Below are 27,845 nucleotides of genomic sequence, written 5' to 3' on the forward strand. Positions count from 1 at the left end.
TTTGGGTAGTATGGACATTTTAACAATATCGTTTCTTCCAATCTATGATCATGGAATATCTTTCCATTCATTTATGTGGTCAACAATTTCCTTCATCAGTGTTTTATAGTTGTCTATTTTATTCCTGGGTATTTTATGATCTTTGGTATAGTTGTAAATGCAATTGTTTTCTTTTGGGGGGGAGATTGTTTTCTTAAATTCTCTTTCTACTGATTCATTATTAGTATATAGGAATACAAAGGATTTCTGTATATTTATTTTGTGTCCTGAAACTTAATTCATTTATCAGTTCTAGTAGTATTCTGGTGGAGTCTTTAGGGTTCTCTACATATAGTATCATGCCATCTGCAAAAATGAAAGTTTTACTTCTTCCTTAGCAATCTGGATGCCTTTTCTTTTCTTTTCCTTTCTTTTCTTTTCTTTTCTGCTGTGGCTAGGACTTCCTAGTACTCTGTTGAATAAAAGTGGTGAGAGTGGACATCCTTGTCTTGTTTCTGACCTTAGGGGGAAAGCTCTTAGTTTTTTACCATTGAGTATGATGTTTTCTCTAATCCTACTTTCTTAAGAGGTTTTTATGTTGAATGGATGTTGCACCTTGTCAGAGGCTTTTTCTGCATCTACTGAAATGATCGTATAATTTTTATTCTTTCTCTTGTTGATGTGATGTATCACATTGATTGATTTACAAATATTGAGTCACCCTCACATCCCAGGAATAAATCCCACTTGATTGTGGCAAATGTATTAACAGATTTGGTTTGCTAGGGATTTTTGCATCTATGTTCATCAGAGATAGTGGCCTATAGTTCTGGGGGTTTTTTTGTGGGGTTTTTTTGTTTGTTTTGTTTTTTGTCGTGTCTTTATCTGGTTTTGGTATCAGGGTAATGGTGGCCTCAATACATAGGTTAGTATTATTATAAATTTGGTTTGTAACTCTACTTTTTGTTTTCTACATGAATTAAGAGATTAATACGTTAAAAAAAACAATTAGTCTAAAAGCTAGCATTATTGTAACTGGTTTGTAACTCTACATTCTGTTTTCTATACATATTTAAGAGATTAATGCTTTAAAAGTATTATTGGTTTATGTTTTGGGGCACACATTGTGGAAATACATAATTTTGTGACGTAACAACCAAAAGGAGCAGGGACAGAGCTCTCAAGGAGCAGAGGTTTTGCATGCTATTGAAGTTAAGCTGGTATAAATGCAAATTAGAGTGTTATAACTTTAGCGTGTTAAATGTAATCCCCATAGTAACCGTAAAGAAAAAATAGATATGGAACATGAAAGTAAATAAGAAGGGAATGTTAACAATTCACTGCAAAAAAAATCAGCTAAACACAAAAGAAGACTGTAAGGCAGGAAATAAGGGTCAAAAATGCTCTATAGCATATAGAAAACAAAAAACAAAATGATAGAATTTTAATCTCCCATCAGTGATTATTTTAACTGTAAATGAATAAGCCAGTCATGAAAACATAAATACTGTGTGATTCCACTTATATGAAGTACTTAGTGTAATCTGAATCATAGAGATAGAAGAATGATTGATGTCAGGGGTTAAGGGAAAGGGGGAATGGGGAATTACTATTTAATGAGTATAGAGTGTCAGGGTTATAAGATGAAAGTTATGGAGATGATAGAGATGATCACACAGCATTGTTCAATATATTTAATACCATTGCACTGTATATTTATTTAACACCATTGTACTCTATACTTACAAATGGTTGAGACAATAAATTTTGCTATGTGTATTTTAGTGCAATAAAAATTTTGAAAAAAGATGTTTAATGCAGTAGTGTCAATAAAGTCAAGTATTGGAAGCAACTTAAATGCCAACTGCCCAACATTTTTAGACCACAGTTGACCATTGAATAACATGGTTTTGAATTGCATGGGTCCACTTATATGTGGATTATTTTTTGTAAATACAATACAGTACTGAAAATGTATTTTCTCTTCTTTATGATTTTCTTAATAACATTTTCTTTTCTCCTAGGTGACTTTATTGTAAGGATGCAATATATAATACATATAACATATAAAATATGCATTAATCCACTGTTATTGGTAAGACTTTTGCTTAGCAGTAGGCTATTAGTAGTTATGTTTTTGGGAATTAAAAAATTATATACAGATTTCAACTGCACTGGGGGTGAGCACCCCAACCTCACATTGTTCAAGGGTCAACTGTACTTTATTACTATATTTCATAATGGAATATTAAAGAACAGATGGAATAGCTACCAAAATAATTATGAAGACCACATAGGAAAATGGGGAAGTATGATAAGATAAAATTCTAATATATATTAATAGTTGCTAATTATAAAAACACATGTGCTAGACACTGTTTTGATTTTTTTGCATTTAATACATTATATACATTAAGTCCTCGTTAAAATACAACACCCTGGGAATTTTTTTTTTTTATCAGAAGGGAAAAATCAAGGCACAGACTAAATGACTTTTGCAAGACCAAGTAGCTAATTAAGTGCAGAGCAGAGATGCAAAATTGTTTGGTTCCAAATCCCAGGATATTTGCTGCACTGCTATTATATGAAACAAACTATATGCATATGGTTATAAACACAAGGTAAAAGATAACTTGCAAACATTAAATTGGCTGTGTTAAGAGAATAGGATTATGTGACTTTTTTACTCTTTTTGTAATATACTTATTGGGAAAAAAATGAAAAGAACAAATAAGCAAAAAAATAAATAAATAAAGTAGTGTTATCTCAGTCCCCCCTAGATTTAATTGCTATTATGTTGTTTCCTGCTTAAAAACTTATTTTACTGTTGTTTCACCATGTTTTCAAATTAAAATATAATAAAATAGAGGTATAGCACACGTGATAATAAACCAAGGTAACTGGAAAATTCAGCTATGTTTCATAGGGCATAACAACAGTCCTAAAGATTAACAGGACTTAAAATGTTTAAATGTTAAATGGCACTCTATTAATAGCTGCTATTAGATTAAGTATCTTCCATATACCAAACACTTTTCTTTTGGTGACTTGTATAGAAAATTCAGCTTTCTCTTAGTTTTTCTAATTCTTCCTTTAATTCTACCAATAAGGAGGAATCCTAAGATAAGGGTATTTATTACATCATAGAACCGTTACAAATCTCTGTTTCTCTTCCACAACTTTGGCACTAGGACAGTCCTATTCCCTATGCCATCTGCCCTAACCCTATCATTAGGGTAGGGTAACTATTATAACAAAACACCCCAAAACCTCAGACCCTCACTAAGAATTTATTTCTCACTTATTCAGCAGTGCAAAACAGCTATGCCTAGTTGAGGGGCTGTCTTCTGAGTTGAGACTCAGGGAGTGGGACTTCCTAGTTTTGTGGGTCTTCATTGCCCAGGACCTCCGGCCAGACAGGGAATGGAATGTCTGTTTAGGAGCTAGGTCTAAAAGCAACTTACATAATTTCTGCCTAGATTTCATTCAGAGAAGTCAATCACAGGAGCCTCATATAATCACAAGGGAAGCTTGGAAATGTAGTCTGATGGGATGCCAAGAAGGAAAAGAAAGGAAAGGGTTTGTTGTAAAGAATAGCAGTAGCTGTAACCACATACAACCTAACCTAGCCGGGCGTGAATGGGTGGATTGTGCTATGTTCTAGGCTTTAGGATGAACAACTGCCTTTTGCTGGTGTTTAAATTTGTCTTTCTTTATCATCAGTATTGTGAAAATAAGATTAGGTATAAAAGAAGATACTTACCTGTTCTGGTTATAATCTACTAAGATATATCAATACAAACCAAGCTAATTGGGCTCCTTTTCTAGAATACCAGATACAAAGAAATAAATCAACTTCTTATTTGTGAGCTACCAACAGGCATCTTATGTCACAGAAAAGAGCCTGAGAAAATGAAAATAGAATCTGAGACAGGTGAAAAGCAAAGCATCCTGATACTGCTCAGTTTCTGAATGTAGGTGTGACAAAAAAGCAGAAAGCCATCATTCTTTAGGAAAAAAATATTTATACTAACTTCCTCTTTAAGAATGGATATTAACTTTTTATCAGTAAAATTTGTTAGCTGGGGGCATCTGGGTGGCTTAGTGGGTTAAGTAAGCCTCTGCCTTTGGCTCAGGTCATGATCTCAGGGTCCTGGGATGGAGTCCCCACTCTGCTCAGCAGGAAGCCTGCTTCCCCTTCTCTCTCTGCCTGACTCTCTGCCTACTTGTGATCTCTCTCTGTCAAATAAATAAATAAAATCTTTTTAAAAATGTGGTAGCTAGATAGAAAGCCAAAGAAATGCATTTTTGTTTTGACAACCTACTTTTCACAAGATAAAAATTTTCTTAGCACAAATAAGTTACTGGTTTGCTTTTTTTGTTACAGAAATGAAACCTTTAATTGATTTTATTGCTTCAGATGTTTGTGAAAGTTGCTTTGCTAAATCAGAAAAGTCACACAATAGTAATTGTGAAAATTACATAAGGTTTTGAATTGTATCTGTTTATGTAGATTATTCAACAGTAAGCCTCCTAAGCTTTTTTTTTTAAGATGCATTATATTCGCACACTCTAAAAACTACAGTTTTAACTATTCTCTTCTCTTCTCTTAGTACACTAGAATTTTAATAAAATGATTTTAAACAGTTTTTGCCCCCAGAGCCGAAACACAATGCACTTTCTTTCTCACACTTAACACAAAACTAGTTTCACCTGGGTCTTCTCTGGCTTTAGTTACAGGAGCAGGTTTTTGTTTTGTTTCTGTTTCTGTTTTTTTAGCTTACCTATATAAAGATTCTAATCTTTGCAGTGGAAAGAGTTTTGACAAAACAGTTTTGCTTGGTCTCTAGGAACCCTTCTGCACTGTTGATGGGAATGTAAACTGTTGCAGTCACTGAGGAAAAGAGTACAGAGCTTCCTCAAAAAGTTAAAAATGGAACTTCCCTATGATCCAGTAATCACATTACAGGGTATTTACCCCCCAAATAAAAAAACATTAATTCAAAAGGATACATGCACCCCTATGTTTGTAGCAGCACTATCAATAACAGCCAAATTATGGAAGCAGCCCAAGTGTCCACCAATAGATGAATGGATAAAGAAGATGTGGTACATATTAACTACTTTTTTCACTTTTGTTATTTTCAACTTACAGTGGGTTTATCAGGATGTAACCCCATTAAAAGTGGAGGGAGATCTGTAGAGGATTACTGACCGTGGCTATGCTTTATGCTTAACAGAGCTATCCTGTTCCTGATGGAGAAACAGTAGGGACAGTACATTCATTTCAGTTTTTAAGCTGGCATCTAAAACCAGATTGCTGTGCTTTGTAACTCCAAGATACAAATGGCCTTATTACCTATAAATCTTGGGTTGTATAAAGACATTGTATAACAAAGAACTTTTAAATGGAATCCTTACTTTTTAAAAATTATCATAATTCCAAGGTAACAGAACAAGTATATAAAACAGTGTCTGTGATATTTTATTATGGTAACATTAATTTGATAGCCATAAATTGTCATTATCTCTTAGGAATGCATGAAAAGACGCATAACATGTAATTCATTTATATCCAGTTTCAGTTCTATAAGTACATCAGAAGTTCTCAGTTTTTATTATGGGTACACTGTTCAAAATTTTATTGCACATGTAAAAAGTTTTAAAGCTGTTATTTTGTCCATAATTTCATATGCTCCTATCATAGTTAGTGCCCGAGTTAGTTGGTCTCTTAAAGCATCAGTAGTTAGTGACAAGTTGTTACTATCCGTTTTCCATCTATCAAGTGCTTGGCGGACTCTCTCACTTAATGAAACAGTGCTGAAAATTTTAAAGATAATATTATTTTAATTACCAATTAAGAATATTTAAGTTACTTAAAAATTATATACCTAGGTTTCCAAATCAATTTACCAGTGATTGGTACCAGAAATTGATTTCAAATCAATTTACCACCAATTTGAAGTGAGGATTAAATTATTGGTGAAGATAGTTCATATAAAAATTAACACAGAGCTTGGCAAATAGTGGATGTTAGCTTCATGCCAACACTTGTTTCCTTGTAGAAAATCAGTTCAATTAACTTTCAATTCTAAGAGAGATATACTCAGGATCTCAAAACAATAATTGTGGGTTATTTATTCTAAGGTAGTGTATTACTGCTACAGTACTACATGTTTTATAACTTGATCTCATGACAGCTCTCTCAGGTAACTATATCCATTTTACCAGTGGAGAAAGTGAAGTACCTAGAAGTTAAGGGACTTATCCAAGGTCACAAAACTACTTGTAGTTTAAAACTAGGCAGTTTGCCATGGGAGCCCTTACTTTTAACTACATTACCCACATGGTTCTCAACTATATAATAAACTAACATCAGAGTCTTTTACAGCAAATTAGAATTTGTGTTAATATGATGTTTCAAACCCTATATTTTCAAAATGATATAAATCAGAACATGAGAATAAGCTTATACTGCCTGTTGTTCTTCATACATACCTCTTTGCAGAAATATCTGTTTCTGAGATGACCAGGTTTAATTTTTGACACAAAAACTTAAAATTTGTTTCAGTGATGTTATTGGCAACTATGTTGAAGATCTTCTCTAGGATTTTCTCTACATTTGAACATAAAAAAATTTCAAGTCATTTCTTTTAAAAAAATATACTCTATTTTGCATTATTGTTATATCTCGGTCCCTTAATTCTGTGCTCCTATCAAATATCTATTTCAAGTAAAAGTGAAAAGTAAGATGCAGACCTAATATACAAACTGAAATTTGAACCATTTGTTCTATTTTCTTCCAAAACCTGAATAATCAACATGTAATGGCCCTTTAAAAGTATATTATAAGCAACTTCAAAGTGATTTTCAAAATCTTTATTTCCTTGAGGATTTGATAGACTCCTTTGATTCTAGCTTTAATTATAGCTTCTTTATGTACCATCTTTTAAAAAACCAAGTTTACATCTACTATAAATATAGTGTATGTATGTATATTTTATATTCAAATCACTTTATTTAATGAATGCTTAGATATAAGTAGAGAGGTTTTAGTTTTTTTTTTAAGAAAAGCTTCTAGCTAATTTGAACTAGATCGTTTTTTTTTAAGATTTTATTTATTTATTTATCAGAGAGAGAGAGCACACACACAAGTAGGCAGAGCGGCAGGCAGAGGCAGAGAGAGAAGCAGGCTCCCTGTCAAGCAAGGAGCCCGATGCAGGACTCGATCCCAGGACCTAGGATCATGACCTGAGCTGAAGGCAGCAGTCTAACCCACTGAGCCACTCAGGCATCCCTAGATCTATTTTTTGTTACTGTTAAGGTACTTTGGGAATTTTCAAGAACTAGCAATCTCCCACCCCTCTGTAATCATCTCAGTCCCTCAGACTAGATGTGTGCTAATGATATAGATGAAAGCCCAATGTCCTAAGCAAAATTTTAAGGAAGGAACCCCATATTCTTTGTTAACTGGAGAATAACTGTATCTCCCATGATGACTTCCTCTCCACTTTCTTTGAGTGCCTGGAATATGAAGGCCTCTTGGATATAAAGAAAGGATATAAATAGCTAGGGTTCTTTTATTTTTGCCGACTTTGATCTATTGCCACTTCTCTAAATTCTCTTCCTATTACCTAATAAGAATACTTTATGGATTCTTGGAAACTTCTAAAAACTTTATTTTATAGAAGTAATTAGAAAAAACAGCTACTATGGCTTTTAATTTTATCTCTTAGTTTCCTTTCATCAATGAGGCCCAATTCTTAAAGAAACTTCTAACTAGTAACCATGCCCATGGCTTAAAGAGGACTGACTGTACATTGTTAGTGACCATCTCACCAGACTATGAGATTATGCTGACATAAACTCCTGATTACAGATAGGGAACATAATAGAATGATGTGGAAGGATGGTTTTGTTTACTTCCCCCAAATCTGGATCCATACTTACTAAAATGATTTAATACTTCTTAAGTACTCTTTGAATTGGAGGACCAAACTCTGGGTCCAATCTAAGGATTGACAGTGAGAAGCATAATCAGAGTCCCAGGAAAAAGCTTAGTTTTTGGGAATTTAGCCTCAAAGAAAGAAATTTCTATGCCAGAGTCTTGGAGAGACCAGTCTCCATCTGGTGCAGTAGAAGGATCTTAAAGAAAATGGACCTGCTCTCTGAAATAATCAGGGACACCAAAGGAATGTTTAAGGGCAAAGAATGAAGACTATCCACGACTGCAGACAGGTGATCATAGTGGGCCAAAAGCTGACTGGCTTCTCTGGAAAAGATCTCAGTACCTTTTTCAAGGCCAGATGAGAGTTTTAGAACAACTACATGTGGTACTGCAGATCAGAACCCAGGAAGAAGTTTTTGTGTGGGATATTTAAGTCAGCACAACCATGATGAGAAAACTGTGGAAGGGTATTGAGGCCAATAAGTGGATAGCAGCCTGGCCCTCCACTTGGGTTTGCCTGTTTTCAGTGGTTTAGTTTGTGTAGACCCAGATTAAATAATCTGAATTATAAAAATAAACAACTAACCTTCAGAAAAGGAAGATGATAAATGCTTTAATGCCTCTGCCAGATTGAAAACCTCTAATGAAAGCATACTACCTCTTAATTTATAGACGATACTAGAAAATGACTTACATGCTAGTAGGTCACTCACTCATCACCTACCATCTCTTTGATCTGCCCTCTGTAGGTAGTGTGCAATAGTATACAATTGTTTTCCTTTACAGATTTCCATTGGAGGTCTCAGCAAGGGGTTATCGTCAAAATTTATCTCCTTCAGTGAAAAAAGGTTGTGGATACCATTAAGCAGAACTGTCAGATTATTTCCTAGTAGAAAAGAAGTTATAATTGAAGTATACCTTTCTGCATAAAGAAAAATTTGAAGATAAGTAACAACTACTTATAGGGCATTTACTGTGTGTTACTGCAGACAGATACACCAAATAGAAACTTTTATCTTTGTTTCCTTGCTAGGAGTGAAAAGAAGGAAGTATAGAAACAGAGCTGTGGTTCTTTTCTCTCAGAGGATGGCAAAATGAGATCGGAAGCTATCCTCTTATATATAGGAAAGGACTTCACAGAGTAGGCATGATGGCATTTTTTAAAATAAAACTTTTTATTTAGAATAATTTCATATTTACAGCAAGTTGCAGAAATTGTAGAAAAATCCTGTATATTCCTCATCCAGTTTTAGTTTCATCTAATGTTATCATCTCACATTATTGTATTACATTTGTAGAAACTAAGATATATTGGCACATTAACTATTAAATAAACTTCAGACAATTTTGGATTTTATTAGTTTTTTTCTATTAGTGTCCTTTTTCTGTTCTAGAACCCATTCCAGGATAACACATTGCATATGGTTCTGTCTTCTTCGTCTCCTCTGGTCTGAGACACAATTGCTCAGTCCTTCCTTGTTTTTCATGATCTTGACATTTGAACAGTACTGATTAGGTACTTTTGTAGAATATTCCTTAATTTGAGTTTATCTATTTCCTCATGATTAGACTGGGGTTATGGGTTTCTGGAAAGAATACCACAGAGGTGAAGAGCTCTCATCACATCACAGCAGGGGTACGTGATACCCATATGACATTACCAGCGATGTTACGTTTGATCACTTGGCTAAAACAGTGTCTTGCCAGGTTTCTCTGACATAATGTTTTGATTTTTTTTCTTGTCCATACTGTATATTTTTTGTAACTGAGTTACTAAGTCTGGTCCAGCCTCAAGGACCAGACTCTACTTCCCTAAATTGTAATGTTTTCAAGACACATTAATCCAATATAAACTGAACATAAAAAGTAAAACTGTGGTGACTAACAAGGTAAGACTTAATAATTTAGAGGAACATTTAGAGAGGAACTGGCCCATAAGTTTGCCTATTATTTATACATTTATAGTTATATTATTTATAGCCCTAAAGGAACCTGGTTCCTTTCGATGAAGAATGGCATTCAGAAATCAAGATCAGGATACTACTTTTGCTCATTTCTTCTGGGACTGTGTATGTATATATATATATACTGTATATGTATATATGTGTATATATACATATATACATATGTATATATGTATATATGTATACATATATATGTATATATGTATATGGGGTTTTATAATGTGCATTATAAGCTCATAACTATAAATATATATCTGTTATGTATATATATACACATATATGACATATATATGTGTATATATATGTCATAATATTTAGTGTTTAGGTGTTTAGGGTCTGGCTTCTTTTTTTTTTTTTTTAAGATTTTTTATTTATTTATTTGACAGAGAGAAATCACAAGTAGGCGGAGAGGCAGACAGAGAGAGAGAGAGAGAGGGAAGCAGGCTCCCGGCTGAGCAGAGAGCCCGATGTGGGGCTCGATCCCAGGACCTGAGCCAAAGGCAGCGGCTTAACCCACTGAGCCACCCAGGCGCCCCAGGTCTGGCTTCTTTCGTTAGCATAATACATTTGCTATTTATTGGTGTTTAATGATGTACCAATAGTTTGTTCCTTTTTATTAATGAGAAATATTCCATTAAATGGATGTACATACATCATCCATTCACTAACTAAAAGACATTTTGAATGATTCCACTTTTTGGTGATTATGAATAAAACCACTCTATATATTTGTACTCAGTTTTCTCTTATGGATAATAAATTTACATTTCACTTGAAAGTGTAGCTAGAGTGTGATTGGTGCACTGTATGGTAAATATATATATAACTTTATGAGAAATTATGAAACTGTTTTCCATAGTGTGTATCATTTTGCATTCCTACCACCAGTGTATCAGAGTTGCAGTTACAGCTCTTGGTATTGTCAGATTTTAATTTTAGTTATTCTAAGAGAAAGATTTCATTATAGCAGTTCTTTCTGCCCACAAGTCCTGTCCCAGTGCTTTAATAAAAGCTCCTTTTTGCACACACACAAAAAAATCTCATTGTAGATTTAATTTGCATTTCTCTCATGAATAATGATTTGAGTATATTTCCTTGTGCTTTTTTGCCATTCATATACATTCTTTGTAAAGTATCTGTTCAAAATTTATGCCAATTTTTATTGAGTCAACTGTTTAATATTGACTTTTGAGAATTATTTTTTATGTATTCAGTAAATATTTTCTTCTGGTCTGTGGCTTTTCTTTTCATTCTTCAACAACACCTTTTGAAGGGTAGAGGTTTCTTATTTTTTTTTTTTTAAGATTTTATTTAGGAGGCACCTGGGTGGCTCAGCGGGTTAAGCCTCTGCCTTCAGCTCAGGTCACGGTCTCAGGGTCCTGGGATCCAGCCCTGCATCGTGCTCTCTGCTCTGCAGGGAGCCTGTTTCTCTCTTTCTCTCTCCCTACCTCTCTGCCTACTTGTGATCTCTTTCTCTGCCAGATAAATGAATAAAATTTTTTTAAAAAAGATATTATTTATTTACTTGGCAGAGAGAGAGTGAGAGAGAGAGAGCATAAGAGGGGAGTGAGAGAAGGAGAAGCAGGCTCCCTGCTGAGCAGGGAGCCCGGATGTGATGCGGGACTCAATCTGGAGACTCTAGGATCATGACCTGAGCTGAAGGCAGTTGCTTAACCAACTGAGCCACCCAGGTGCCCAGAGGTTTCTAATTTTGATGAAGTCCAATTTTTTTGTGGATTATGATTTTTGTGCTGTGTCTAAGAAATCTTTGCCAAAGTTAAAAATATATTCTTCTTTGTTTTTATCTAGCAGTTTTACCATTTTAGCTTTTACATTTAGGGTCTGTGATTCATTTTCAGCTGGGTTTTTATATTGTATGTGGTGTGGATCAAAGTTGTTTTGTTTTGTTTTTAATGTTGCAGTTTATTTTATTTTATTTCATTTATTTTTGGCTTGTGGCCATCTGGTTGCTCTAGCACCATTTGTTGAAAATTACATTGGATTACATTCACATATTTGTCAAAAATCTATTGACCATAAATGCATGGGTCTGTTTCTACACTCTATTCAGTTCCATTGATCTATGTCTGTCATTTTGCAGTTGTACAGTCTTGACTACCATAGCCTTTGATAAAGCTTAAAAATCAGGTCATATGAGTCCTTCAACTTTGTTCTTTTTTTCTTTTTTCTTTTTTTCTTTTTTTAAGATTTTATTTGTTTATTTGACAGACAGAGATCACAGGTAGGCAGAGAGGCAGCCAGAGAGAGAGGAAGGGAAGCAGGCTCCCCACCGAGCAGAGACCCTGACGCGGGGCTCGATCCCAGGACCCTGGGATCACGACCCGAGCCGAAGGCAGAGGCCTTAACCCACTGAGCCACCCAGGTGCCCCTGTTCTTTTTTTTTTTTTTTTCAAAATAATTTTAGCTATTCTATTTCTTTTACCTTTTATATAAATTTTAGAATTAGCTCATTGCTTTCTGAAATAAAAAAAACTTTGCTGGGATGTATATTGGAATTGAGTTGAATTTAAAAATAAGTTGGGGAAAAGTGACATATCAACAATATCAAGTCTTCCAATTTATGAATACTATATTTCTCTGTATTTAAGTCTTGTTTATAGTTTTCAGCATATAGACCTTACATATACTTTTACCTGTTTTATTTTTTTTGGTGTTATTTTAAGTGGTACTTTTAAAAGAATTCACTTTTCAATCATTCATTGGTAGTATACAGTTACTAGAAATACAGCTGACATTTGTAAATTAACTTTTTATATGGCAATCTTGCTTAAATTCACTTACTAATTCAAGAGGCTTTTTTTTGTAGATCCTTTGTGATTTTCTACCTAGACCATTTGTCTCTATAATCAGAGACCATTTTTTCCCTTCTTCCTCTCCAATATGTTTACCTATAATTTCTTTTGTTGTGGTGCTGGTTGTTGTTGTTGCACTAGTTAGGACTTACAGTATAATGTTGAAGAGGAGTAGTGAGAAAGGGCAGCCTTGTTTTATTCCTGATCACAATGCAAAATAGTTAAGTCCTTTACCATTGAGTATGCTACTAGCTGTAGCTTTTTGCAAATGCTGTTTCTTAGGTTGGGAAAGTTCCTTCTATTCCTTGTTTTCTAAGAGGTTTTGCTCATTTGTTTTATAAAATCATAAATGATATTGTATTTTGTCATAGGCTTTTACATATCTAGTATGATGTTCATATGGCTTTTCTTTACTCTACTGATGTGGTGAATTACATTGGATTTTATTTGAGATTTTCTCTCTTTTTTTTTCTCTTTCCAGTGTTCCAGAATTCATTGTTTATGCACCGCACCCAGTACTCCATGCAATACGTGCCTCCATAATACCCACCACCAAGCTCACCCAACCTCCCACACCCCTCCCCTCCAAAACCCTCAGTTTGTTTCTCACATTGGTTTTTTAATGTTAACCCAAACTTGCATTTCTGGGATAAATCCCACATAGGATATTGGTCTGTAAGTTTCCTTTCTTATACTATCAAGGCAATGCTGACCTTCTAGAATCAGTTGGAAAGTGTTTTATCATCACTTTTATGAAAGAGGATTTTAGAAATAGGCATTATTCCTTCTTTAAATACTTCATAGAATTCACCAATGAAATCATCTGGGCCTGCTTTAACAAATTTGGGCTATCTGTCAGCCCCCAATGATGCCTCTTATTACTCATCACCTTGTATAGTTTCTTCCCACATTATACCAAGATTGGTCTGTATGATCAACAGAATGGCAAGCAGACTCAGAGCTGAGCACAGAGCCTGACACCGGGCTCCATCTCATGACCCTGAGATCATGACCTGAGCCCCAAACCAAGAGTCAGGGAGTGTAATACATGACATTAAGAGAAAAAAGGGGAAAAAATGTGATAATCTCAGTTGGTGCAGAAAATCCATTGAACAAAATTCAGCACTCAAAAAAAAACCAACAAATTCAGAATAGAAGGAAATTCCCTCAGTATGTGAAAGGATATGTATGTATGTATGTATGTATTTTTAAGTTTTCTTTTTCTCAGTAATGTTTGTACCCAGTGTGAGGCTTGAACTTACAACCCCGAGATCAAGAGTTGCATGCTGCTCTAAGTCAGCCAAGCACCCTAAGAAAGGGTATTTATGATTAACCCACAGTTAACATTCCTACTAAAAGGTGAAACACTAAAAGCTTTCCCCTTACAATTGTCCCTAATATAGCCATAAGACAAAGATGCCTGCTCTCATCACTGATATTCAAAATTGGGCTGGTAGTTCTAGCCAGCCCAGTTAGTCAAGAAAAAGAAATAAAAGATATCCAGAGTGGAAAGGAACATGTAAAACTATTTGTATTTACAGATGACATAATACTATATAGAAAATCCCAAAGAGTCCACAAAAACTAGTAAAGCATATAAGCAAATCTAGCAAAGTTGTAGGATACAAGATGAACACATAAAAATCACTTATTTCTATATACCAGCAATGAACAATCCAAAAAAAGGAAATTAAGGAAACAGTTTTCATTTACAATACCATCAAAATTATGTAGGAATAAACTGAATCAAGGAGTTTCAAGACTTAAGACCTAAATAAATGGAAAGTCCTCCTGTGTTTATGGATTGGCATCTGAGCAAGGAATTTAGGGATTCAGTGCAATATTTATTATAATTCTAATTTTGTTTTGCAGAAATGGAAAAGCAGATTCTTAAATTCTTACAGAATTGCAAGGGGCCCAAATTACAAAACAATTCTGCAAAAGAAAAATAGAGTTGGAGCATTTTCTTGTTTCAAAAATTACTACAGAGTTACAGTGACCAAAACACTATGACAAAATCAACATACAATAATCTGTTGCATTTATATACACAAATAATGAAGCATCAGAAAGCAAAATTAAGAAATCAGTCCCACTTATAGTTGCACCCAAAACAATAGGATGCTTAAGAATAAACCTAACCAAAGAGCTGAAATACCTTTGCTCTGAAAACTATAAAACACTGATGGAAGAAATTGAAAATGACACAAAGAGATGGAAAGACGTTCTGTGCTCATGGTTTGGAGGAGCAAGTATTGTTATAATGTCTACACTACCCAAAGCAATCTACAGATTTAATGCAATCCCTATTAAAATACCAACAGCAATTTTTCATAGATCTAGAACAATCCTAAAATTTGTATGGAAGCAAAAACACCCCAAATAGCCAAAGCGACCTTGAAAAAGAAAAATCTGGAGGCATCACAATTCCAGACTTCAAGTTATATTACAAAGCTGTAGTAGTTTACACAGTGAGGTACTGGCACAATAAATAAACATATAGATCAATAGAACAGAATAGAAAACCCAGAAATGAACCCACAATTATATGGCCAATTAATTTTTCACCAAAGCAGGAAAAAATACCCAATGGGAAAAGAACAGTCCCTTCAACAAATGGTGCTGGAAAAACTGCACAGCCACATGCAAAAGAATGAAACTGGGCCACTTTTGTATACCAGACACAAAAGTAAATTCAAAAAGGATTAAATATGTAAATGTGAGACCTGAAACCATAAAAATCCTAGAAGAGAACACAGGCAGTATCTTCTTTGACATCAGCTGTAGCAAATTCTTTCTAGCGATGTCTTCTAAAGCCAGGGTAACAGAAGCAAAAATAAACTATTGGGACTACATAAAAATAAAAAGTTTCTGCACAGCAAAGGAAACGATCAACAAAACAAAAAGGCAACGTACAGAATGAGAAAAGATATTGGCAAATGACATATCTGATAAAGAGTTAGTATCCAAAATATATAAAGAACTTGTAAAGCACAACACCCCAAAATAAATAATCCAATTTAAAAATGGGCAGAAGGGAGCGCCTTGGTGGCTCAGTTGTTAAGTGTCTGCCCTCCGCTCAGGTCATGATCTCAAGGTCCTGGGATCCAGCCCCATATGGAGCTCCCTGCTTAGCAGGAAGCCTGCTTCTCCCTCTCATACTCCCCCTGCTTGTGTTCCCTCTCTCACTGTGTCTCTGTCAAATAAATAAATAAAATCTTTAAAAAAAATTAAAAAATAAAAATGGGCAGAAGATGCAAACAGACATTTTTCTGAAGAAGACATCCAGATGGCCAACAGTTTGGCACCTGTCAGAAATCAACACCACCAGGAAACAACAAGTGTCGATGAGGTTGTAGAGAAAGGGAAACCCTTGTACACTATTGGTGGTGATGTAAACAGGTACAGCCACTCTGGAAAACAGTATGGAGGTTCCTCAAAAAGTTAAAAATAGAACTACCCTACGAGACAACAGTTGCACTACTAGTATTTGCCCTAAGAATACAAAAATAGTAATTCAGAGGTATACATGACCCCGATGTTTATAGCAGCAGCGTTATCTACAGTAGCCAAATTGTGGAAGCAGCCCAAATGTCCATCAACTAATGAATAGATAAAGAAGATGTGGTATACACACACACACACACACACACACACACACACACACACACTGGATTATTACTCAGCCATAAAAAATAATGAAATCTTGCCATTTGCAGTGACCTGGATGAAGCTAGAAAGTATTATGCTAAGTGAAATGAATCAGAGAAAGACACCATATGACTTCACTCATATGTGGAATTTAAGAAACAAAACAAACAAGCAAAGGGGGGGAAAAGAGAGAAAGAGAGGCAAACCAAGAAACAAACAGAGAACAAACTGATGGTTACCAGAAGGGAGGTGGGTGTGGGGTGGGTTAAACAGGTGATGGGGATTAAGGATTGCACTTGTGGTGAGCACCGGGTGATGTATGAAAGGTTTGAATCACTGTATTTTATACCTGAAACTAATATTACGCTGTATGTTAACTAACTGGAATTTAAAGAAAAACTTTAAAAAAAAAACAGTATGAGATTGGCATAGGTTCAACATATAGACCAATGGAACAGAATTGAGAGTCCAGGAATAATTCCATATATTATGGCCAATTAATTTTTGACAGGGGTTCTCAGACCATGCAAAGGGGAAAAATAATCTTTTCAGAAAATGATGTTAGAATAACTAGAGATTTTCCTGCAAAAGAATGAATGTGGATCCCTACCTCACACCATAAAGACTAATTCAAAATGAATCAACAACTTAAATATGAGATAAAATTATAAAAAACTCTTAAAACATAGGGGAGAAGTCTTAATGTCTTTAGATTTTGATAATGGATTAGTAGATATGACACCAAAAACAGGAGCAACAAAAGAAAAAATAGCTAATTGGACTTCATCAAACTTTAAAACTTTTATGTATCAAAGGACATTATCAAGAAGAAAAAACAACCCATAGAATGGGAGTAAATAATTGTAAAACATGTATCTAATAAGGGTCTACTATTCAGAATATATCAAGAACTCTTTAACTCAACAACAAAAGAACCCAATTAAAGCCCAATTTAAAAATGGGCAAAGGACAGGCACCTGGGTGGCTCAGCAGGTGAGGTGTCTGACTCTTGGTTTCACCTTATGTCATGATCTCAGGGTCCTGAGATTGGGGCTTGTGACAGGCTCAGAGCTCAGCACAGAGTCTGCTTGTCTGTCTCCCTCTGCCTCCTCACCCCCATAAGCAAATAAAATCTTTTAAAAAATAAAATTAAAATTAAAATGGGCAAAGGAATTCAATAGACAGTTCTCAAAAAAATATACAAGTGGTCAAAAAGCACCTAAAAAAGATGCTCAAATCCTTAGTCATTAGGGAAATTCAGATCAAACCCTCAATGAGATACCACTCACATTCACTAGCATAACTGTAATCCAAAACAATGTAAAACAACAATATTGAAAAGGATATGGAGAAATTGGAATCATTGTACATTCATGGTGAGAATGTAAAATGGTTCTACCTCTGTGGATAACAATTTGACAGTTCCTCAAAAAATTAAACATAAAATTACCATATGACACAGGAATTCTATCTCTAGGGATATAACTTAAAGAACTGAAAATGTACTGAAATAAACACATGTGTGCACGTGTTCATAAGAGCACTATTCACAATAGCCAAAAGGTGAAAGTAACCCAAATGTCCATCAGAGGATGAATGGATCATCAAAGTATAGAGGATTTATACAGTGTAATATTATTCAGCCATAAAAGGAATGGACTACTGATACAAGGTACAATATAGATGAAGCTTGAAAACCTTATGCTAAGTGAAAAAAAAAACAGTCTAAAGAAGTCATTTATTGTACAGTTCTCTTCATATGACATATCCATGGTATTAAGTATGTCTACAGAGATGCAATACACATTGTTAGTTACCAGAGGGAGAGGGAAGGGGAGAAGAGAGAACAGCTGCTTAATGAGTAATTGTTTCCTTTGGAGCTGATGAATGTTTGGAACTAGATAGAATTAATGGTATATTGTTCTACCTAGTTAATGTGCTAAATGCCATCAGATTGTTCACTTTAAAACTGTTAGTTTTAGATTGTGTGAATTTCACCTTAATTATAATTTAAAAAAAATACACTTAGGCACAGCATAGTCAAACTGCTGAAAACCAAAGATGAGAAGATCTGGAAAGCAACCAAAACCAAAACCAAAAACAAACAAACAAACAAAAAACCTAATTCAACATGGAGACAGAAAAAGAGTTAACATAGGGGAGAAACAGAAAACAACTGGTGAAATGACTGATCTAAATCCAACTATACTGGTGTGCTTGGGTGGCCCAGATGGCTAAGCATCTGCCCTTGGCTCAGGTCATGATCTTTGGGGTCCTGGGATTGAGCTCCATGATGGGCTCTCTGCTTAGCAGGAAGTCTGCTTCTCCCTCTCCATTTGCCTCCTCCCCCACTCGTGCTGTCTCTTTCTTTCTCAAGTAAATAAATAAAATCTTTAAAAACAAATAAATAATTCCTACTATTCCAATAATTACCTTAAATGTTAACTGACTAAATATCCCAATTAAGGGCGCCTCGGTGGCTCAGTGGGTTAAGCCGCTGCCTTCGGCTCAGGTCATGATCTCAGGGTCCTGGGATCGAGTCCCGCATCGGGCTCTCTGCTCAGCAGGGAGCCAGCTTCCCTCTCTCTCTCTGCCTGCCTCTCTGTCTACTTGTGATCTCCGTCTGTCAAATAAATAAATAAAATCTTAAAAAAAAATATCCCAATTAAAAGGCAGAGATTGCCATAAAGGATGAAAAAGCAAGGCCGAACTATATATACTGTCTATAGGAGATGCATTTTGAGCATAAAAACATAGGTGCTGTCTACACGGGATGTACTTTAAATATAAAGACACATATGTTGAAAGTAAAATGATAGTAAAGATATACCATGAGAACAGTTAAGTGTAAGAAGCCTGGAGTGGTTATCTTAATATTAGATAAAATAATCCTCAAAATAAAGATTATTACTGGGGATAAAAAGGGGCATTTGGGGATTTCAGGTGATAAAAAAATTCATTAGAATTGAAAGTCATGATAATCATATACGTGCATTTTTTCTAATAACAATTCCTCAAAATACATGAAAATAGTTGACAATTAAAGCCAAAAATATACAATTCCACAACCATAGTTTTGGATTTTAACACTTTAAGACAACAAACCATTAAAGACAGAAGATACCAGCAAAACTATCCACAACCTGGACTTATATGATATTCATAAAGCACTGTAGCTAACTCTTTCAGAATATACTTTTGAAAGAGTATATGTGTGTTTATCAAGGTACCCTATATGCTAAGCCATAAAGTTGGTCCCCCAAAATTTAAAAGGATTGAAATCATAAGGAGTTTGTTATCTGATCACAAGAAAATAATTGCTTTTCTACTAAATGTTCATCAACAGCAGAATAAGTAAAGCAGAGTATATTCATATTCAGTATTGAGAGTGAATGGTTCACAACTACACAGAGTAGTATGAGTGAATTTCACAAACATAATGTTAAGTGAAAGAAGCCAGATATAAGAGTGTATATTTTATGATTTCATTTAAGGCACACTATTGGAACTCATGATAGTGTTTACCCTTGGTTAAGAGAATGGCAAGAAGTGACTGGAAAGGTACAAGACGGGGTTTCTGGTTTCTGGGAATGTCTTGTCTCTTGATCTAGGTCCTAAAATTATGGGTTTGTTTAGTGTGTGGAAGTTTATTGAGCTGTATACTTACAGTATGAACTTCTTTTAAAATTGGGAGATAATTGATAACTGACATATAACATTAGCTGCAGGTATATAACAATGATTCAGTATTTGTATATATTGCAAAATGATCAACATAGTAAGTCTAGTTAACATCCATTACAACATACAGGGCTTTTTGGCAACGAGAACTTTTAGTGTCTATTCTTTTAGCAACTTTGAGATATACAAAAAATATTATTAACTGTAGTCACCATGCTGTACCCCCCTGTGGTAACTACCAGTCTGTTCTCTGTATCTATGAGTTTACTTTTGTTTAGATTCCACATATAAATGAAATCCTGTATCCTGTAGTATTTGTCTTTGTTTGGCTTATTTCACTTAACAAAATGCCCTCAAGGTCCATCCATGTTGTTGCAAATGACAAAAGTTCCTTCTTTTTATGGGTAAATAATACTCCACTGTGTGTGTGTTTGTACGTGTGTGTGTGTGTGTGTGTGTGTGTGTGTGTATACACCACATTTTCTTTTTTTTTTTTACACCACATTTTCTTCATCCATCCATCCATCCATCCATCCATCCATTGATGGACACTTAGGGAAATGATACTGCAATGAACATTGGGGTGCATACTTCTTTTTGTGTTACTCTTTTCTTTTCCTTTGGATAAATACCCAGAAATGGAATTGCTGGATTATATGGTAATTCTACTTTTAATCTTAATTTCTTGATACAATGTGTACTTTTTTCAGCATGTATTTATACTTCAGAAAAAGGTGTTTTTAAAAACTGGCAACAACAAAGGGCGGAGAGTGAGAGAGAAAGAGAGAGAGAGGGCCTATAGGTAGGAATCCTTTCAGCAACTGTTACTTTAGTACCTGTGAGCAGTGGTGCTTTTCAAAATATTTAACAACTTGTTTGGCCCAAGCATTGACCTATCAGAATGGATGCCGTCTGTAAACAACAGATACAACAATGATAATGTAACTAGCTGTCTTACAGGTAGGAGAAGATGAAAGCCTGACTGATAGCATTATCAGTGCCTGCAGAGAGAACTATAAGGCAAGAGAACTGTCTGTCCTTCTACACAAGGACAACCACAAGCAGTTATCCTGTCAGTCTACATTCCTATCATTTGTTATTTTGGCTCCTTGGAGAGAAGTTCTCACATCTGTTTAAAACCTATATCGCTTTCTGTGCTTAGTGATTAACCATTGAATCCTCATAGTTTAAAGAATAGAAATTATTATTTTCATTTACAGATTAGAAAACAACAAGATTAACATTAAAAAAAAAAAAAGAAACTTCCTATTGAATGATGGAGCTAGAATTCTAAGATCTGTGTTACTCCAAAGCCTGTGCTATGAGGAAAGAAAAGAATCAATCTCTAAATCCCTTTCATTGGTGTATTACCTCACATTTGTGAAGCTATTTCCATAAATTTTGTTTAATTATATTCCCACAAGTCTATGAACAAGCAGAAGTTACAGCTTACCTGTGTTGCTGATGAAAACACTGAGATTCAGTGTTTTCAGCCTTCTTAAATTCACTAGTGACAAAATTAATTCACAAGAGTATATAAACATTTTTTGCTTGAATGATGCTTTCACAGTATGTTACCTGCTTTCAAAGTCTCATTCAGTTTGACACCAAATCTATAGCATGGGTATTCTGGTTAGCTTCACTTTATAAATGGAGAAAGTAGACTAAATGAGATTTGAACTCAGCCCTTCTAACTTCAAATCTGGCAGTAAAAGCTGGTGACTTGTAGCATGCTAATTGTTTAGTGATTATCTCTTAGCTCCGAACCTACTTCTGTGGGTTTCTTGACTGTTTTTCTTTTACTGTTGTCCCAGCAACACTCTTACCCACCAGCAGCATGAACCACTATCTGTAGTCTTCCCAACACTCCCAGAACTATGGCGAGCACTCTCTTGTGCTCTCACCCCACCATACTGCCTCTGTCTTTCTGCCTGTCATTATCTCTCTTACTCACATGTTCAGGTTCCCTAGGGTGGGTTATAACCTCTTTCAGGAATGCAAGTGGACCTTATGCTTTGCTGTCATTTTCTGTGCCTAGGAAAGCCATTTCCTTCCATTGAGCACTTAATGCATTATGTTGGCTGCTTTTCTGTCTTTTCAGCAAAATTTGCAACCTAGACATGAATATTCATTGATTATGCTTATTGATTACACTTGGCACTTACCACTCAAGTTTAGTTGCTGGAGATCGTTTAAACATAGAAAAGATGGTGGCAGATAACTTATTTGATTGTTGTGTGCGCTTAAACTAACCAAACTTCTCAATTCCCCTATATTTCTTGGAATCTCTCTGATTGCATTATTTGAGATATCAAGTCTTTTAAGTTGAGTCATATTAGACAGTTCTTCTGGAAGTCTTGTTAACTGTAATAAAGATTAAATAATTACATTTTAAATAAATATTTCTATGACTAAAACTTTGTCTAAAATCAAATGGAAGGATAGTTTTGGGGTCTTAAAAAGGGATTTTTTTAAAAGATTTTTATTTATTTATTTGACAGACAGAGATCACAAGCAGGCAGAGTGGCAGGGAGAGAAAGGAAGCAGGCTCCCTGCTGAGCAGAGAGCCCAGTGCGGGCTCGATCCCAGGACCCTGAGACCATGACCTGAGCCGAAGGCAGAGGCTTTAACCCACTGAGCCACCCAGGCACCCCAAAAAGGGATATTTTCACTATGTCACAAATTCTTGCTGAAATCCATAATATATTGTGTAGCATCCAAATACCTCCCCAGTCTGACCAATGCTACCAATTTAACCACATGGCTTATTAACCTGCTTTCCTTACTCTCCCAGCACTTAGTGTTCCGTACCACTATCCCTTTCTTCCTTCCTTGAATCTGACCTGCTTTGAGACACAAGTCTTTCCCAACTATTCATCCCACATTTGGTATTTTTATTCCTATTCTCATCAACAGTGCTTTTTATTAGTCTCTTGTGTGTATTTTCCTTGGGTTTTTAAATGACATGATGTCATTTTTTAAAAAGATTTTATTCATTTATTCGACAGAGAGAGATCACAAGTAGGCAGAGAGGCAGGCAGAGAGCAGAGAGAGGGGGTAAGCAGGCTCCCTGCTGAGCAGAGAGCCTGGTGTGGGGCTCGATCCCAGGATCCTGGGATCATGACCTGAGCCGAAGGCAGAGGCTTTAACCCACTGAGCCACCCAGGTGCCCCCATTATGTCACTTTTTGTACTTTTTTTGTACTTTTTTTGTGTACATGTTCCCAATCAAGATGCACTTTAAGTAAGTGCTCAATAAACCCCTTTAAAATGGACTTACACAGCTTGGCATTATGGCCTCAAAAAAACTCCTAGTACAAAAAGTGTCGCAAAATAACAGGAATTATGATACCCTGCTATGGTGAAGAACAAATGCACATATTCAGAGAAAATATGGCCATCACAAGTGGCTTTTGAAATAAAGGAAGCTCTACGAATGAACCAAAGAATTTTGAATAAATGGACCCCTCTGAGATAACCAAACAACAAGATAAATACTGAATAATGTGCTCAGTGTTATTCTATATATAAAAGAAGCATAAGAAACAGTCCCAAAGGGTTGCTGGGTGGCTCAGTCAGTTAAGCATCCAACTCTTGATTTCGGCTCAGGTCATAAATTCAGGATGTGAGATAGAACCCTGAGTCAGGCTCCATGCACAGCATGGAGTCTACTTGAGGATTCTCTCTTTCCCTGTCCCTCTACCCTTCCCTCTTCTTGTGCACGTGCTCTCTCTCTCTCTCTCTCTCTCTCATTCTCTAAAATAAATAAATACTAAATGTAAAGGAAAAGAAAAGAAAACAGCCCCTAACTTCAAGGAGATTAAATTTTAATTCAGGGGACAAAATATACATATAGTAAACCATCAGGAAAGAGTATTAAACAACAGGTAATCCAGTGCCAAAATAAAGAGTACAATAACAGCTTTGTGGAAGTTTAGAGAATGTATATCAGTACAAATCAGAGAGCTAAAAGAAAGCTTCAGCTAGCATTATTTCATTATTTCAACTATAATGGCCAAATTAAACATAGCCAGATAATAGGTCTAAGGTTCTTTTCATTAGTTTACTAAGATCTTAATATAAATCAGCAATGTTGGATTATTTTAAACTATTTCCATAAAATTCATTCTTACAGTTCAAGTAAAATGAGAAGCTAAACTATAAGAACATTTATTCATGTTGATCTAGCAATTCTTTAAGGAAAATTCTCTAAGGAAATAGTAAAATGTGGAAAAGGTTATGTTTATGAAGCAGTTCATCACAGCATTAAATATGATGATGAAAAATTACAACATCCCTAAATACTTAGCAAAAGATGATTAGTTACATATATCATATGTTAGCTATAACAATTATTGGGAAGATTATATTATATTATGGGGAAATGCTTATATTAAGTGAAAAGAGAAGAAACTAAAATTAAAATTGAATGTAGAATCTTTTTATACTTGCTTATAAAACCATATACCTTAAAAAAAGAGTAAAAGTAAGGTGTATCAACATATGATCATTGACTAATAGTTATATTACAATGGTATGCTTCTGGAATGATTTTTTTAAAATTTCATTTCTCAATTTCCTAAATTTTCAATAATGTCTTTACATTATAATTCATAACTTTAAAACTCCTTTTACAATTAAACTGAAATAAAAAGAAATCTATAAAATTGTCAACTTTAGTTCCTTGTAATTTCATTTTAATAAAATACTTTCCTACAAAGCTGTTGAGAAATATACTTTATACTTTAAATATACTTTATACTTTATACTTTAAAACCATGTTTGGGGTTAAAAAAAAAACCTATTTCTTGGGGCACCTGGGTGACTCAGTGGGTTAAAGCCTCTGCCTTCAGCTCAGGTCATGATCCCAGTGTCCTGGGATTAGGCCCCACATCGGGCTCTCTGCTTTGCAGGGAGCCTGCTTCCTCCTCTCTCTCTCTCTGCTGCCTCTCTGCCTACTTGTGATCTCTGTCTGTCAAATAAATAAATAAAATCTTTTTAAAAAAACCTATTTCTTTAAAAAATAAAATATTCCAGCTAAATTTAAAACACACATATACTACAATTTAGATTCTAATCCCCTCCAGTGCCAAATTCCCTCCAAAGCCCAAAATATCGGTCTCTTACCTTTCTTCCATTCATCTGACTTATATTCAGCTCTTCCAATGATTGAAGTTGGCACAGTTCAATAGGAAAATATATAAATTGATTGCTTGAGATGTTAAATTTCTGGATTCTTTTTAGGTTACAGATATCTGAAGGGATATTCTGTATTTGGTTTACTGAAAGATCAAGTACTTGCAGATTTTCTAAAGTACACACTTCTATAGGGAAAGCTTCAAATTTATTACAGCATAAAATAAGAACATGGAGTGATACCATATTGGAGATAGATGGTGGAATTTTCCTTATTTGGTTTTCACCAAGATCCAGATATTCAAGATTAATAAGAGAACATAAGTGTTCAGAAAATATGAGTAGTTTATTTTTATTTAACTCTAAATTAAGTAATTGTTTACTAAAAGATATATCTACAGGTATTTCTGAAATATAATTTCCATTAAAATTCAAATAATTAAGAAAATCTAAAGCGCACAAGCCTACTGGAAAATACATTATTTTATTATAACTCAATTCAACTTTAGTTATTTTTTTGCAATTTTTCACTTCAATGGGAACATCTGTGATTATATTTCCTGAAAATTCTAGAATGAAAATATTATTAAGATGTGAGATATCTTCAGGTATTCTCACTATATTATTTTTGTTTACATAGAGTTCTCTTAAATTTTTGAGCTTATAGATGTTCTTAGGAAGTCCCGTTAATTTATTATAACTAAGGCTAAGACATTCCAACATTACACAGTGGGAAATTTTCTCTGGAATTTCTTTCAATAGATTTTTATCAAGTATTAGAATTCTGAGTTCCTTAAAATTCTCGATTTTGTGTGAAATAACTTCCAGTTTATTGTCAGCTAGTTGGAGTTCTTTCATCTTGAACAATTGAAAAATTTCCACAGCCAAAAAGGTAAGTTTATTATGATCCAGCAGAAGGTTTTCTAAATTTTTAAGCTCCCTAATTTCTTTTGGCAAACTGCTTATCAGGTTTCCAGTAAGGATTAGTGAAATTAACTTTGGAAGGAAGCACAGAACTTTAGGAAATATTGTTAACTGATTATATTCCAGATTGAGAACCTTCAAGTTTTTAAAACTAGACAGAGTATCTGGTATATGACTTAACTTATTTTTAGCCAAACTTAAAATTTCCAAGTTTCCAAGACTTTCTAAGCCAGAAGGAAAATTCTCAATGTAATTGTCATTAAAAAAGAGTTGCCTGATATTCCCAAGATGTGATATTTCTTTAGGTATATGTGATATTTGATTGTGACTGACATTTAATATCCTTAAATTATGAAGTAACTGAATATCAGGTGGAAGTGATGATAACCCATTTTCTTGCAAGGACAGAATTTCAAGTCCCCACAGGTCACCTGAGTCTGCCCCTTTAAAACTTTTGATTTGGTTCTTGTCCAAATATAGGTATTTTACATATTTGATTTTTAAAATGTCCTTAGGGAATTCTTCTAAACCCTTGGCCTTGAGGTTAACTGTAAAGTTATGTGATCCGAAGTCAAGTCCTTTCTGATATTCTTCAGAGAGCTGTGGACTAGTTGTTTCTAATGTTTCATGAGATAAGAAGCCAGAGAAAGCCTGATACCCAGGGACCATCCCAGTTATTGATAATGGTGGGCTTTGTGGAATATCACTTTTTAACTGAAAGCTTTTATATGTAGTGATTGTACCAGAAAATTGAAGATTTTTCCTTTGTTCTTCATCTCTCTTAGTCTTAATTCCAAGGGACAATGTTGATGCATCATCATGTATGCCTAATTCATCATTTCTAGGATTTGTTTCACAAATCTGGTTGGAAGGTTTCCCAACACAAGGTTCCGCTAATGAATTTGATGTTTCTTTAATAAATTCAGGTTCCATTGCCCATAATGTAGATTCTGTCCTAAGTTGACTAGTGGTATCTTCTAGCTCTTCTGAAGTACCCTCCTTTTCAGACATCTTTTTTACTGGTATGTCTTACATCAATACATGATTATAACTCAATTTTAATTTTCATGTTTAATTTTCTCCTTTGAACCTACAAAACAAATACTGATATTAAAATGAGACATACAATAAATATTTAAAATTACAAATGAATTTTATAATAATTTTTATTCTATAGTGAATAATTTAATAGATATTAAAACAATCTGTAACTAAAAAGCTAATTTTATATATGATTGCTAGTTAAAGGTAGTTTATTGATTGCATGCATTTATCATATGATGCTCTTGAATCACATTGAAATTATAGAAAGTAAGAAAGGAGACATAAAGGAATGAAAGAACTGAGCAAATTTTTGGAAAACAGCCAGTGGCTCCCTGACATGCAGAGAGTACTATTTGCATTATGGATGTTGTAGGTTTACATATGGTGCTGAAGTGTCTTGTCCCAACAAATTCAGTACATTAAGATAATTTTCTCATAGGTAGAAGTGAAATATCTTAAGAAAGAGATAGTTTCTGTAAGACTAACTAGAAGTAAAACAACTTTTCCAAGAGAACTAAACCCTGACTGTAATTCTTTTCTGTGACACCTGAAGTATCTGCACAGCTGTGTAGTTCCTCTCCTCCAAACTCTGGATCCCAGCTTTGTTAGTCCATCTCCCAAGTCTGTAGTTTTTAATAACCCAACCTCCTTCCTTCTTTTCTTCATCCTAGGCGTGGTATTTACTATCTCTTGTGTTACCAAAGTT

General features: G+C 34.7%; 1 protein-coding gene across 1 annotated transcript; it reads right to left on the reverse strand.

Annotated features, from left to right (window-relative positions):
• Positions 1 to 5,612: 5,612 nt before the first annotated feature.
• LOC111147179 (leucine rich repeats and death domain containing 1) lies at positions 5,613 to 27,106 on the reverse strand. The gene is made up of 5 exons (XM_022503068.1): positions 25,163 to 27,106; positions 22,202 to 22,400; positions 8,652 to 8,813; positions 6,478 to 6,595; positions 5,613 to 5,799 (listed from the first exon to the last, which is right to left on the reverse strand). Exons 1-5 carry the CDS (start codon positions 27,104 to 27,106, stop codon positions 5,613 to 5,615), a joined length of 2,610 nt encoding a protein of 869 aa, XP_022358776.1.
• Positions 27,107 to 27,845: the final 739 nt, after the last annotated feature.

The sequence above is a fragment of the Enhydra lutris genome, unplaced genomic scaffold, assembly GCF_002288905.1.
Source record: "Enhydra lutris kenyoni isolate GAN:26980312 unplaced genomic scaffold, ASM228890v2 scaffoldscaffold16, whole genome shotgun sequence".
NCBI classification, from domain to species: domain Eukaryota; kingdom Metazoa; phylum Chordata; class Mammalia; order Carnivora; family Mustelidae; genus Enhydra; species Enhydra lutris.